We start from the raw sequence: 12,196 nt of genomic DNA on the forward strand, positions 1-12,196 counted from the left end.
AAAAAGGGGCCTCCGAGGACCCTGGGGAAAGAAGCAGGGCAGCAGCTCCACAGCCAACTATCAAACACTGTCCCAGGAATGTGAAGCATCAGGCACTGCAGAGAGGCGGGCTTGCCCAAGACAGCACTTCCAAGTCAGATCCCTCATGGAGTGCTGGGCTGAGTTTAGAATGAGGATCTCAACTGCAGACTGCCTGTTCCCCAAGTCCTCTCTCCCACTGGGAAGAATGACAGTGAATCACATGCACATGCATGGAGAAGCTCTTCAGAGCTCACTCTTTTTAACAAATTTATTTATTTATTTATTTTTTGGCTGCGTTAGGTCTTCGTTGCTGTGCGCAGGCTTTCTCTAGTTGCGGCGAGCGGGGGCTACTCTTTGTTGCGGTGCGCGGGCTTCTCATTGCCGTGGCTTCTCTTTGTTGCAGAGCACAGGCTCTAGGCACGCAGGCTCAGTAGTTGTAGCTCGCGGGCTTAGTTGCTCTGTGGCATGTGGGATCTTCCCGGACCAGGGCTCGAACCTGTGTCCCCTGCATTGGCAGGCGGATTCTTAACCACTGCGCCACCAGGGAAGTCCCCAGAGCTCACTCTTGACCTTCTGAGGTTTCTACAACATTCAAGGACATTCACAGACGATGTAGAGAAGATTCAAAGGACAACCCAAAAGATGATTAAGGGATGAAAGATACACGGCAAATCCTCTTATAACCAACACCAACAAAACATTTAAACTGCACCATGTTTTTAATTAAAAATTGCTCAAAATAAAGGACATATATATTATTGTTTGCTATATTTCATTAAATTGGAATCAATTACAAATAATGTCTTTTCACAGCTGAATCTGTTTTGTTATTGTTTTCCAAAAGCACTTACATGCATGCTCCTTTGATCACCAACACTATTTTGATGTAGTAAAGACTAGTATTATGCCCATTTAATGGATGAGTTAACTCAAGTAAAAGCAAGTTAGCTGCAGACAAACTAAACAAATGGAGAAAACCAGAGTGTAGACATCAAACACATGAAAGGTACAGAGGACAAAAGAGAAAACAAAAAGCAGAAATTTAAATTAGACATAAATGAGCCTAGAAAAAAAGGATGACAAACCTATTAGAGCTGCTCAGAATAGGATGGTGTAAAATCACTCTTCTGGCAAACCTCTGAGCACAGATCCCATTTGTATGGGTTGCGGAGAGAAAGAGAAATATCCTGGGGTATCTCAGGTCCCGCTCTTTAGTTTCAGAAAGGGGAAGGGGCTGTAGAATCAGGAGAAGAGTGTAATCTTTAAGAGAGGAAGAAAAGAATCAGGGATATTTGATGCAATTTTGCAAAGTCAGAGGGAACGCATAGGAACTAGCTAGAATATCAGAACATTAACCACTGATAAGGAACTATTTCAGAAACTTAAACTGCCAAAATACAAAAAAACCTTTTAAGGCAATATTCAAAAGAAAAGAGAAGATACATCTATTGAGAAAGTGATGACGATGCCAACAGTGGCTAAGAAAGCTAAGCAGCTGCTGCTCAGCTAAATGGCACAGACACTCAGGGAAGTTATGAAAAACTAACCAAGTGAGAAGCGCCAGGCCCAGCATTCATAAGATTATTTGGGTTTAACAGTCAGGTACTTCAGGGGGCATTTCAGTAACTGAAAGATATAATCTTTAAACTCCAAAGAGGTTTAAATGCTTGGAAATCTGCCTGAGAATCTCCCTATTTCTAGGAGATTTACTAATCTGAGCAAATCCATGAAAGAACAACCTAGGGCTTCTAAAGAAGAATACCCAAGGGCCTTGCAATTGTGGGGTTTATTCCAAATAAAAGAGTCTCATTAGATTTTACAAAGGTAGAAGAACTGGGTATGACACCCAGCATTGTGAGGTGATAAAAGCAAGACTTCTGGCTCTGCCATCCATGGACCAGAATATCCTGGGCAAATCTCTTAACTTCTAGTTTCTCTCTTTTGTAAAACGGAGTTATTCTGAGGACTAAAGGAGAAAAAGTAAAAATCTGTTATAAATTCAAAAGCATTTAGCAGAGCACTGGAAAATTCTAAGTACTCAGTATTATCAGCTGGATCCTAGGAAAAGCAAAGCCTGCTTTATCTGAAGCCCATTACAGGGAAAAAAGATTCCCTGGATAGCAGCTAAGACCATGGTGTTGACACAACAGTCAACAAAATGCCTTGGCAAAATGCCTATTACATTGTGACTTGTTTGATAAACTAAAATGCTGGCGTTATCTACCTCAACTATTGACCGATTCCAAGAAATGTGTTCTATACAGCACTCTCTCTTTTCTTGCTTAAATAAGTTGTCAGGCTGACAACTCTGATCAAAGCTTCATGCCAGCTGATTTACTTCCTTGCCTGATCTAAGTCCTGAGTACAAATTATTTTAACTAGACTCCTTAAATTAAAGCTGGGATCCAGCTTAGCAATCTAAATAAACCGGCCAATTAAAGTAAGGGTTCTACAGAAATGATTCTTGATGGAGAGTAGGTAGCATTCCAGAAACTCCTAAGATTAGTAGAACAAGGATCTATAATTTGAAAGTCATATTGAATATAACTGTATATGAGAGATGAGTAACTAATGTTTTTATAATGCATACTTAAGAAAAAGCAAGATAAAATATTCTTGGCTGCTAAGGATAAGAGGTTGGATATAACAGACCTGAGAAGAGGTTTATCAGAATGGAGAAGAGGTATGAAACTTTGTTTCTTATAAAAGAGCATGAGTTTTTAAAGATTAAGGAACACTGTTCCACAGGAAAACTAACTGAAGGTTCCTGGCTGATTAGATGGGTAGCTGATCTTTTGTGAGGTGGCTTTCTGCAGAAGTAGCCAAACTATACCTATACTAAAGGAACATTCTCTGAAACAGCTCTATGAAAATCATTAGGCTAATTAATATAGAGATTATTGCATAACATTACACAGTGTCCTTGCAGTGAGGTCCCAGAAGAGAAATTTCTTGATCTTCGGGTATCATTACAAGTTTTAAAAAATTTCCATTTTATACCCATTCCATGAAGCATAGAAATGATTATTTCCCTCTTCACATTAGCCCCTAAGGAGTTGAGAACCAATGCTATGGATCTCCTCCAGCAGACAATAGAATCTTTTGATGTGTCTTGTAGGTACTAACCTAACCTTCGATTTTATCCTTTTCTCCTCCCATGCTTATTTCAACACCAGATTCTTCAGTTGTTTTATATTTTATCACATAGTACTGGATGTATATTTATGAGCCACTCCAAATCCTTTTTGGAACAAAGCAGCGTATAAATAAATCTAAAATGTATAAAAGCACTGTGATAGGGACTAAGGGATATACAAGGATGAATTAGAGGCTGGCCCTGTCTTAATGCCTTCAAGGAGCTAGTTGCGGAGCAGGACACAAATAAGACAAACCACTCTGAGGGTGATGAACAAAGTACTGAGTAGGCAGCACCGAGAAGGAAGCACTATATACTTGAGATCTTGTTTGAGAATAAAAAAAAACCCCTCTTTGAGCTCCCTGTGAATCTCTAACGTTACACTTATGATCCTATGTGGAAAGATTTGTTTACATGTTGCCCCTATTAAGGCACTGAGTTCTTGGCAGAGGAGGGACCCTGCCTTACTCATCTTTGTATCCCCAGAACCTGGCCCAAAATCTGGCACAGAGTAGATGCTCAATAAATGTCTCCTGAATGAGAAAGCGTTTAGCAAGTAGAGAAGTGAGCAGGCACTCCAGGCAGGGAGACCTAGCATAAGCAAAGACTGGATGTCTGTATAGTGAGACCAATATCAAGGGTATGAGCACCTGGGGTCTGCTGGGAGCTGAGGTTGGAAAATTCCTGAGGGCCTAGAATGCTACATAACTTGGAAGGCAATGTCCTCACTATTTTTTGATAACCCCTGCATATTCTAGTTCCTAACACCTCTTGGTTACACAGAATTCTTTCTACATCCAGACTCATCATAATTACCTGTGAAGGGTCATATTTGTTTATTTCTGAAACTTCTCTGGTATTACTTACGGTTATAGTAAGGGAGAATAGTGACAAAGATATACCTGGCCAGAAAACAGCTTGAGTAGGCCATCCCGACTAAGGAGCATCTTGAGGAAGGAGGACAATCCAGTTAGCCAGCTAGAATTTCTGAAGCTTAACAGAGTGATAAATGTCATAACAAAGGTACCCTCAGAACCTGGGGTAGCTCCCACACCTGAGGAGTTATTAGGGCTTGGTAACACCCTTATGCAAATGACCAAGAAATGCACTCAGAGATAGCAGAGCCTTTATTCCAAGCCTAGGCTCTTTGAGAAGCCTGTGTGACTCCCTAAGAAAAGTGACAAATGCCAATATTTTTCCCATTGAGAAAGAGAACACAGGAAGAGACCAAGGACACACACACAAAAGAAGAAAACAGGGTTAACATCAAAAATTCTAGAAAGGCAACATGCTGTTTTAGATGGAACCATAGGGAGATAAAGTTTTTAGATTTAAATTTGGCAAGACCAAGATAAGATACTTACTAAATAACAGGCAAATACACATCACTTTAATGATTCATATGCTCTGCTCCAGAATAACAGCACAACAATAATGCTACCCTTAGTTACTGCCTCTGGTTCCAATGCATGATTATACTGAACAGTTAGTATATGCTGCTAGATGCTACTGGGAAAACAGAGTACGGTGTCTATAAAACGGGGCTCCTGCACTGGAGGAACTTACAATCTGATGAGGAAACTTGAGTCCAGATCCACAAACTTAACACAAATAGCATAAGTCTGCAAACGCTGAGTGACAGAGAAAGAACAATTACTTTGTGAAGAAAGTGAGACTCAGACAAGCAGAAATGAGAGTGTAAGATAATATAAGGGAAAACATAGTGGTATAGCACAAGGCTGCTTCATGTTAGCTGAATTCAAAGTTTGAACTTCAAACATAGGTAATATGTAGGGTAAATACAAAATTTATGGTCCAAAAAGAGATACTTTTTAAAGGTGAAAGGGGTAGTAAAATGAACTAACAGGTGGAAATGATCTAAAATAGGTACAGACTGCCATGTTACAGGAAAACTGGGACATAAAGTCACACAAGCAACAGGGAGCCCCTGAGTATGTTTCTGGATTCGGGTGATGGCAATGAGAATGGAATGACAGGGGTAGATGCTGGCTTTTAAGTGACTAAATATGGTAGGAAAATGAAAAAATCTAGGTGAATACTCCTTCAAAGGAAAGTGGAAATTTGGAGGGGAAGCTTGCAGGAACTGCTATGAGCTTAAGTTTAAAGACAGGACAATCAACTGGAAGTGTCCAGTGGGAACAGAGAGAATATAACTGAGGATAGGCACTTGGAGATAAGCTATAGAGACTAATAAGAGTGGATGACTAACAGCCAACAGAGAATCCCATTATTATGTTCTCATTTGAAGTTTTATCAATTCTCATCCTCTTCCATTCCCTTCACTCACAGTGGTTAAACCCTCCTAACTTCCCACTTGCCCTGTGAAATCTCAAAGAGCTTATAATTCCATTAAAACACCAAATTAAACATCTCTGGCATTTCTTACATTTCCAAAGAGCTCTGAAATACATTATATTTACTGGGACTTCCCCAGCAGTCCAGTGGTTAAGACTCCGCACTTCCACTGCAGGGGCACAGGTTCAATCCCTGGTTGGGAACTAAGATCCCACAAGCCGCATGGCATGGCCAAAAAAAAAAAACAACCCACAAACAAATACCACATTATATTTACTAATAAAATCTCCCAGTTTTAAGTCTTATATTTTAGCACTAAACTAGACAATATAAAAACTGGGAACACAGTACCTCTCTCCACAAATAATCTTTTTATTTTTGGCTATTAGAGTGATTGAAATATTTTTAAATGATCTGGTTACTTTTCAGAGAATTTAGCTGTTGCTTCAAACTAGAGCATCCAGCAAAGGAGGAAAAACAGTAATTTTACAAAACTGGGTGTGAAAATATGCAAGTGAGGAAAATATTAACATTTCTCTCCCAACAAGTGTAACAGGAGGAGAAATCTGGACAGCAGAGGATACAAGCACAAGGATGTTTACCCTCTGGCAAGCTAGGATCACAAAGAACTTTGGGATCCCAACCTTTGCCAACAGAACACACACTGCTTCTCCCCCAGAGAAGTCTCTGAAAGGCTGGTACAAAAACAGCCAGGGCACCATTTAGGCTGAACAATTAACCCCGTCATCTGCAGGTTACTAGGAGGGGAAAATGAGGAAGCAGCAATTTTCGGCCACACACGGAGGTGGGAGCAGGGGGCATTTCAGCACTCTCCTTGGCTCATGAGAAAACATAAGCACGATACAGGCCTCAAAGACAGGTTCAAGAAGCACCTGCCAGCAATAATTTGCCAAGTTTCATACTCTGTTGATATCATTAAAAGCCCATATCCAAAGTTTGAAGGCTAAAGCCTGGATAATGGATTTAGGATGGCCCATCTCTACAGGGGAGGGTTTCAAAAGATTAACTGTCCCTATTCTCATTCCATTAGCATTAAAGTACGGGCTGATTTCCACCTCAGTTGAACAAATAATAGAAACCATTCATTTAGCCCAACATTTTGCTTACTTTGAGATTTCACACTAATACAAAAAGAGAACAGAAAGGATTAAGAGTATTTTGTGCTTTAAACACATTGAGTTACCCCATGCTCCCTATTTCCCTGTCTCAATATTAAAAGAAAAAAACACAGGTGGGCTTTGCCTTTACTACTTTAAACCTTCCCTTCTTTAAGTCTGCATTAGAGAAAAGCAAAGTCAGTCACCTACAAGAACAGGTTCAGGCAAATTAGAGTCTAAAGAAAACAAGTAGCACACTTGCCCTCCAGCACCTTCCTCATGCCTCCCCAGATGCTAATACTCACTACCATCTTGTAGAAAGAGCTGAGAACGTCTCAAGTGTAGAAAAGGTTATGAGTCTACAGCAAAGTGAGATTTTCTGAACCTCTCGGCAACCAGCTGGGTTTATACACATCTGAGACCCCCTAATGAAGAATCAATTTTATGACTAAGAGATTTCTTACGAATATCAACAGCTACTTTTGCTTCACAAAAACAAAAACAAAACAAACAAACAAAAACCAGTTGTTAGTATTAGGACAACCTTCTTGGCTGAAGAATTGTTCACATCAAAGCCTGTATCTCCCCAAGGGCGCTACGAACCAACACAGGAAAGCAAATATCAAAAGCTTTCCCAACAAACACAAGTCAGGGATAAGGGGTTTCGATATGCAAAGTCTTTTATTTAAAATTTTGAAAAGTTAAGACGACGACCACCTCAGTATATGCCATTCCCATTATAAGGAGGAATGACAGTTTCAAATTCGTGCAGAGCTGCATTTTCATTTACAGAACTCTGTAGGCACTTTAGAAATGAAGCTTGGCTTCAAAATACAAACACTGGGGGCTTTGGCTCAACCTTTTAATATAAAAAATTCACTGATGTACAAAAATGTGAAAGTGTGACAATGACAACATATGAAATTCTGTGACTGAAAGTCCCCTCGAGTGCACGCTGTGGTGCACATGCACCCGCCCACACGTACTCTGGCGTGGAAACATAAACTAATGCAAACCAGTGCTACCAAGAAGCGCCAACATGTGTTCTCCATTCCACCAACCACAGATTGATATCTACTCCAAACATTCAGGAACAAAAAGTACAGCATCTTCTAGGAACAGCAAGGCAGACTTCTTACTCACGATGGACCAGCACAAATAAACCCAGCAAAAATAGTACTGCATACTAGAAAACAAACACAGAACCACAAGTCAGAGAAGCTTTTAAAAGTTCACAAATCCTCAGAGTTAATTAACAAACTGGCCTTTGTGACCATGATAAATCACTAAACTATCCAACTGGTCTTCCATCTTTTAACTGTAATCCATTTAATGGTTTCCAAAATTAATGAAACATATAGTACAGGATCTTACCTTAAATTTAGGATAGTCATTCATGAGGATCGTCACAATCCCAATGTAAGGAACGAATCTAAACAAACAAACAAAAAACTGATCATCACAGAACTTTCTAAGTAGCTGTTATCATTTACTGAACATTCTCAATATCTTCCATAGAATACTAATTTTCAGCTCACAAAATCCATTTGTATATACTGTCCTATTAGACCCTTTCAACAGCCCATGTGATAGGGAAGTTAGGGGTATAGCCATTTTATAGATGAGGAAACAGTTGCTCATGCGCAGGGTACATGGTGGAACCAGTATCAGATCTGAGGTCTCTGACCTCTAGTTGGTGACTCTAATGCCACATGCTGATTCAGTGTTAGGGGTTGGGTTTGTTGTTATAACCTGTGGAGAGCTGTCAATCTAGTTGGGGAGACAAGGCAAACACAGCCAGAACATTACAAGGTACTTCATGTTAAGTGTCCAAAAAGTGAGTGTACAGCTCATTATAGTACTTAAGATTTCACCACCCTCTCATTTTTAACCACCTGTAATCTGGCTTTGGTTCTCTTAATCCTGAAACTTCTTCTAGAACAGTTTAAATCACTGTATGCAGAAGACCAGTCTCAGCTCCTATCTTCCTTTTCATCTCTGCAGCACTTGACTTTGATGACCAGAAACTTGCCCTTGAAATCTTTCTCCTTGGTTTCTGTAACATACCAGTCTCTTTCTCTACCTACCTCTTGGCTGCTACACCTTTGTTTTTTCACTAGCTCTTGCTTTCCTCTTGTCCCTAAAGTTTGTCCCCTCAAACTAGGTAAAACCACTTGTTAAATAATCTCATATCACCTCATATATTTCCTTTGAATTCTTCATCATGAGTTTAATTACAGAATTAGTTGCCTAACTAGCTGGATAGTGTCTGTCTCCCCTACTAGACTCTAAGCTCTATAAAGGCAGAAACAGTGCCAATCTCTTCCCCACTGTATCTTCAAGGCCAAACTTGACACTTGGCACATAGCAGGCATTCAGTAAATACTGCCTGATTGAATGCTGGAATATCCAGGCCTCTTCTTTTCTCTTTCCCTTGGGGATCTCACTTCCTCCCAGGACTTCAATTCTCCCCTCAAAACGAAAGACTCTTCAACATCATAAGAATTCAGAGTAGACAGAGATGTGGGAGGAAATAGCAGTTAGAAATGTACTACTTTCTTCTTTCTCTTCCTCTTCTACTGTTGGATTCCAGAGTGGACTGGGTGATACCATCCTAGAGCCTGTCCTAGAGAAGGGAGGTTGACCTTTGCATACTTTAAAATATCCCAGATACTTTTATTCAGGGCACCCACAACCTCTGCACACACCAAAGGTACACAAACAGAAATTACCTCCCATATAACACCTCTAACCATCAGAGGCTTAGGCAATCTTGAAAAACAGAAGTTTTGTCTTTGGTGCATTTTACTTCCTTTTAAGAGCTCCTCTTACTTCCTGTCTCCTGTCCTCACCCCATCCTTCCCCTCCCCCTCTGGCAGCACTACCCAGACTCATCTCTCTCTCTCCCCATCCCCGAACTCCCATTCGCATAAGTTGATGTTTCTTAAAACCTACACCTCCACTGTGAGAATCTCTTGGACAGCTCGTTAAAAATGCAGATTGCGGGGCTTCCCTGGTGGTGCAGTGGTTGAGAATCTGCCTGCCAATGCAGGGGACACGGGTTCGAGCCCTGGTCTGGGAAGATCCCACATGCCGCGGAGCAACTGGGCCCGTGAGCCACAGCTACTGAGCCTGCGCGTCTGGAGCCTGTGCTCCGCAACAAGAGAGCCTGCAATGGTGAGAGGCCCGCGCACCGCAATGAAGAGTGGCCCCTGCTCGCCGCAACTAGAGAAAGCCCTCGCACAGAAACGAAGACCCAGCACAGCCAAAAATAAAAATAAAAAAAAATAAAAAAAAATAAAAAAATGCAGATCGCGGACTTGCCCGGTGGCATAGTGGTTAAGAATCCGCCTGCCAATGCAGGGCACACGGGTTTGAGCCCTGGTCCAGGAAGATCCCACATGCCACAGAGCAACTAAGCCTGTGCGCCACAACTACTGAACCTGCGCTCTAGTGCCCGTGAGACACAACTACTGAAGCCCACACTCCTAGAGCCCGTGCTCCCTAACAAGAGAAGCCACCACAAGAGAAGCCCGCGCACCGCAACGAAGAGTAGCCCCCGCTCGCCGCAACCAGAGAAAGCCCACACGCAGCAACGAAGACCTAACACAGCCTAAAGTAAATAAATAAATAAATAAATAAATTTTTTAAAAAGTGCAGATTGCTCTACCTTCCCAGATTTACTGAGTTAGAGCACCTCTGGAAGGTCAGGCCCAAATGACGCTTCTGCACATTAAAGTACAAGAAGTACAGTTCTAGCAAGCAAGATGTATGGAACAGGCATGTGGTGACAAATCATATCCCCTTTAAGGGCCCATGCTTTAGTTTCAACCCCTGGGACCTCTAAGAGCTGAAAAGTAACAGTCACTACAGAATGGCCTAGCTAAGCTCTAGGAGGGTAGATAAAGGTTTTCTATATTTTTAATACACATATTTTTTCTTTTCAATGCAACAACTCTATTTCTTTTGTCTCACTTATAACATCTTCATAAAAGCAACAGTTTCCAGTCTTTCAGAAGGAAAATCGTCTAAATTTAAGAACATAAAGGCAAATGCCTTACAGTAAAATGCAGATTAAAAGCTATAAAAGCATCTGTGACTTCTATTAAAACAACATCAGGGGCTTCCCTGGTGGCACAGTGGTTAAGAATCCGCCTGCCAATGTAGGGGGACATGGGTTCGAGCCCTGGTCTGGGAAGATCCCACATGCCGCGGAGCAACTAAGCCCGTATGCCACAACTACTGAGCCTGTGCTCTAGAGCCCACAAGCCACAACTACTGAGCCTGTGTGCCACAACTACTGAAGCCCACGCACCTGGAGCCCGCGCTCCGCAACAAGAGAAGCCACCGTAGTGAGAAGCCTGCGCACCACAACAAAGAGTAGCCCCCACTCACCGCAACTAGAGAAGGCCCACGCATAGCAATGAAGACCCAACGCAGCCAAAAATAAGTAAATAAAATAAAAATCTAAAAAAAAAAAAAAATTTTTTTTAAATAAATAAAACAACATCAGACTGCTAATTCTGGCCTGATGATCAATCAGCAGCCATGCTCAGGGGTAGAGACTTTCACTGTTACCTCCATACAATGATATCTATGCTCAAAGAACCACAATGATCACATAGTCTGCTTATGGGTTATCCATGGAAACATTTTCCCCCCCTTAGGTGGTTGTTCCTTGCCCACCCTAAGTGTGAAATAGAAGCAACTTGGTCTTTAGGAGTAATAGAAGCAAAACATAAGGTTGCCAGAATATGACAGGCAGTCCAGAGTCAAACAAAAGATTTAATTATATATACCACTGTTTTCCTCCATAGACAGAGACAGTCAAGAGTTGCTAATCAAGGGCATAATGCTGCTATCATCAGTCACCTTAAATTCAAATCAGTTGCACTTTTTTCCTACTGAGTTCAGATAAACTCTGCTAAAGCAGAGTTGATAATAAGCAGAGGTTTAAAATAAGTAAAACAAATGCCATCCACAAAGCCAACCTCAACACCAGCCTGTGGCAAGTTAACATCTAGAAGGTACAGTAGGGGTAAATACGTGTCCCTGGGAGTTCTTGGGATCAAAGGTGCTGCTAAGAAAGGAGCCTCAGAAGGAAGAACTATCTGCTGATGCTCTGGGTGAAAATAATCTGTCAGATGTCAAAAGGGATCTATGTCTGGGAAGTTTGGACCCCAGTAGCTGCCTTAAAAAGGATCATTGTTTCTATCCCGGAACCGTCTGTTTCAAGTGAAGTAAAAAGTACATTTTAAAAGACTCCTCCAGGACTTCCCTGGTGGTCCAGTGGGTAAGACTCCATGCTCCCAATGCAGGGGGCCTGGGTTCGATCCCTGGTCAGGGAACTGGATGCCACATGCATGTCGCAACTAAGAGTTCAAATGCCACAACTAAAGATCCCACACGTGGCAACGAAGATTCCGTGGGCCGCAACTAATACCAGACGCAGACAAAAATATATATATATATATTAAAATAAATAAATAAATAAATAAAAGCCTCCTCCATAAAACTGATTTCAGTCAACAGAGAGCTCAGTTACTCTGCTCCTTCCTTTATTTTTATTCTTCTTTTCGCTGTCAATATTTCTCTATTCCCTGAT

The 12,196-nt window shown here is 41.3% G+C and overlaps 1 protein-coding gene across 9 annotated transcripts in view; it reads right to left on the reverse strand.

Annotated features, from left to right (window-relative positions):
• Positions 1 to 7,253: 7,253 nt before the first annotated feature.
• Positions 7,254 to 12,196, reverse strand: part of SEC11A (SEC11 homolog A, signal peptidase complex subunit) — a 55,287-nt gene continuing 50,344 nt past the window's right edge. For all 9 annotated transcript variants that reach the window (XM_082388437.1, XM_082388431.1, XM_082388438.1 and 6 more), the window contains 2 exons: positions 7,966 to 8,023; positions 7,254 to 7,777 (listed from right to left, as the gene is read on the reverse strand). In XM_082388437.1, coding sequence (XP_082244563.1) covers positions 7,727 to 7,777; positions 7,966 to 8,023 — 109 coding nt within the window. In that variant the 3' untranslated portion in view covers positions 7,254 to 7,726. The remainder of the gene's footprint in view (positions 7,778 to 7,965; positions 8,024 to 12,196) is intronic.

Source organism: Balaenoptera borealis, assembly GCF_965194805.1.
Source record: "Balaenoptera borealis genome assembly, chromosome: 3".
Taxonomy (NCBI): domain Eukaryota; kingdom Metazoa; phylum Chordata; class Mammalia; order Artiodactyla; family Balaenopteridae; genus Balaenoptera; species Balaenoptera borealis.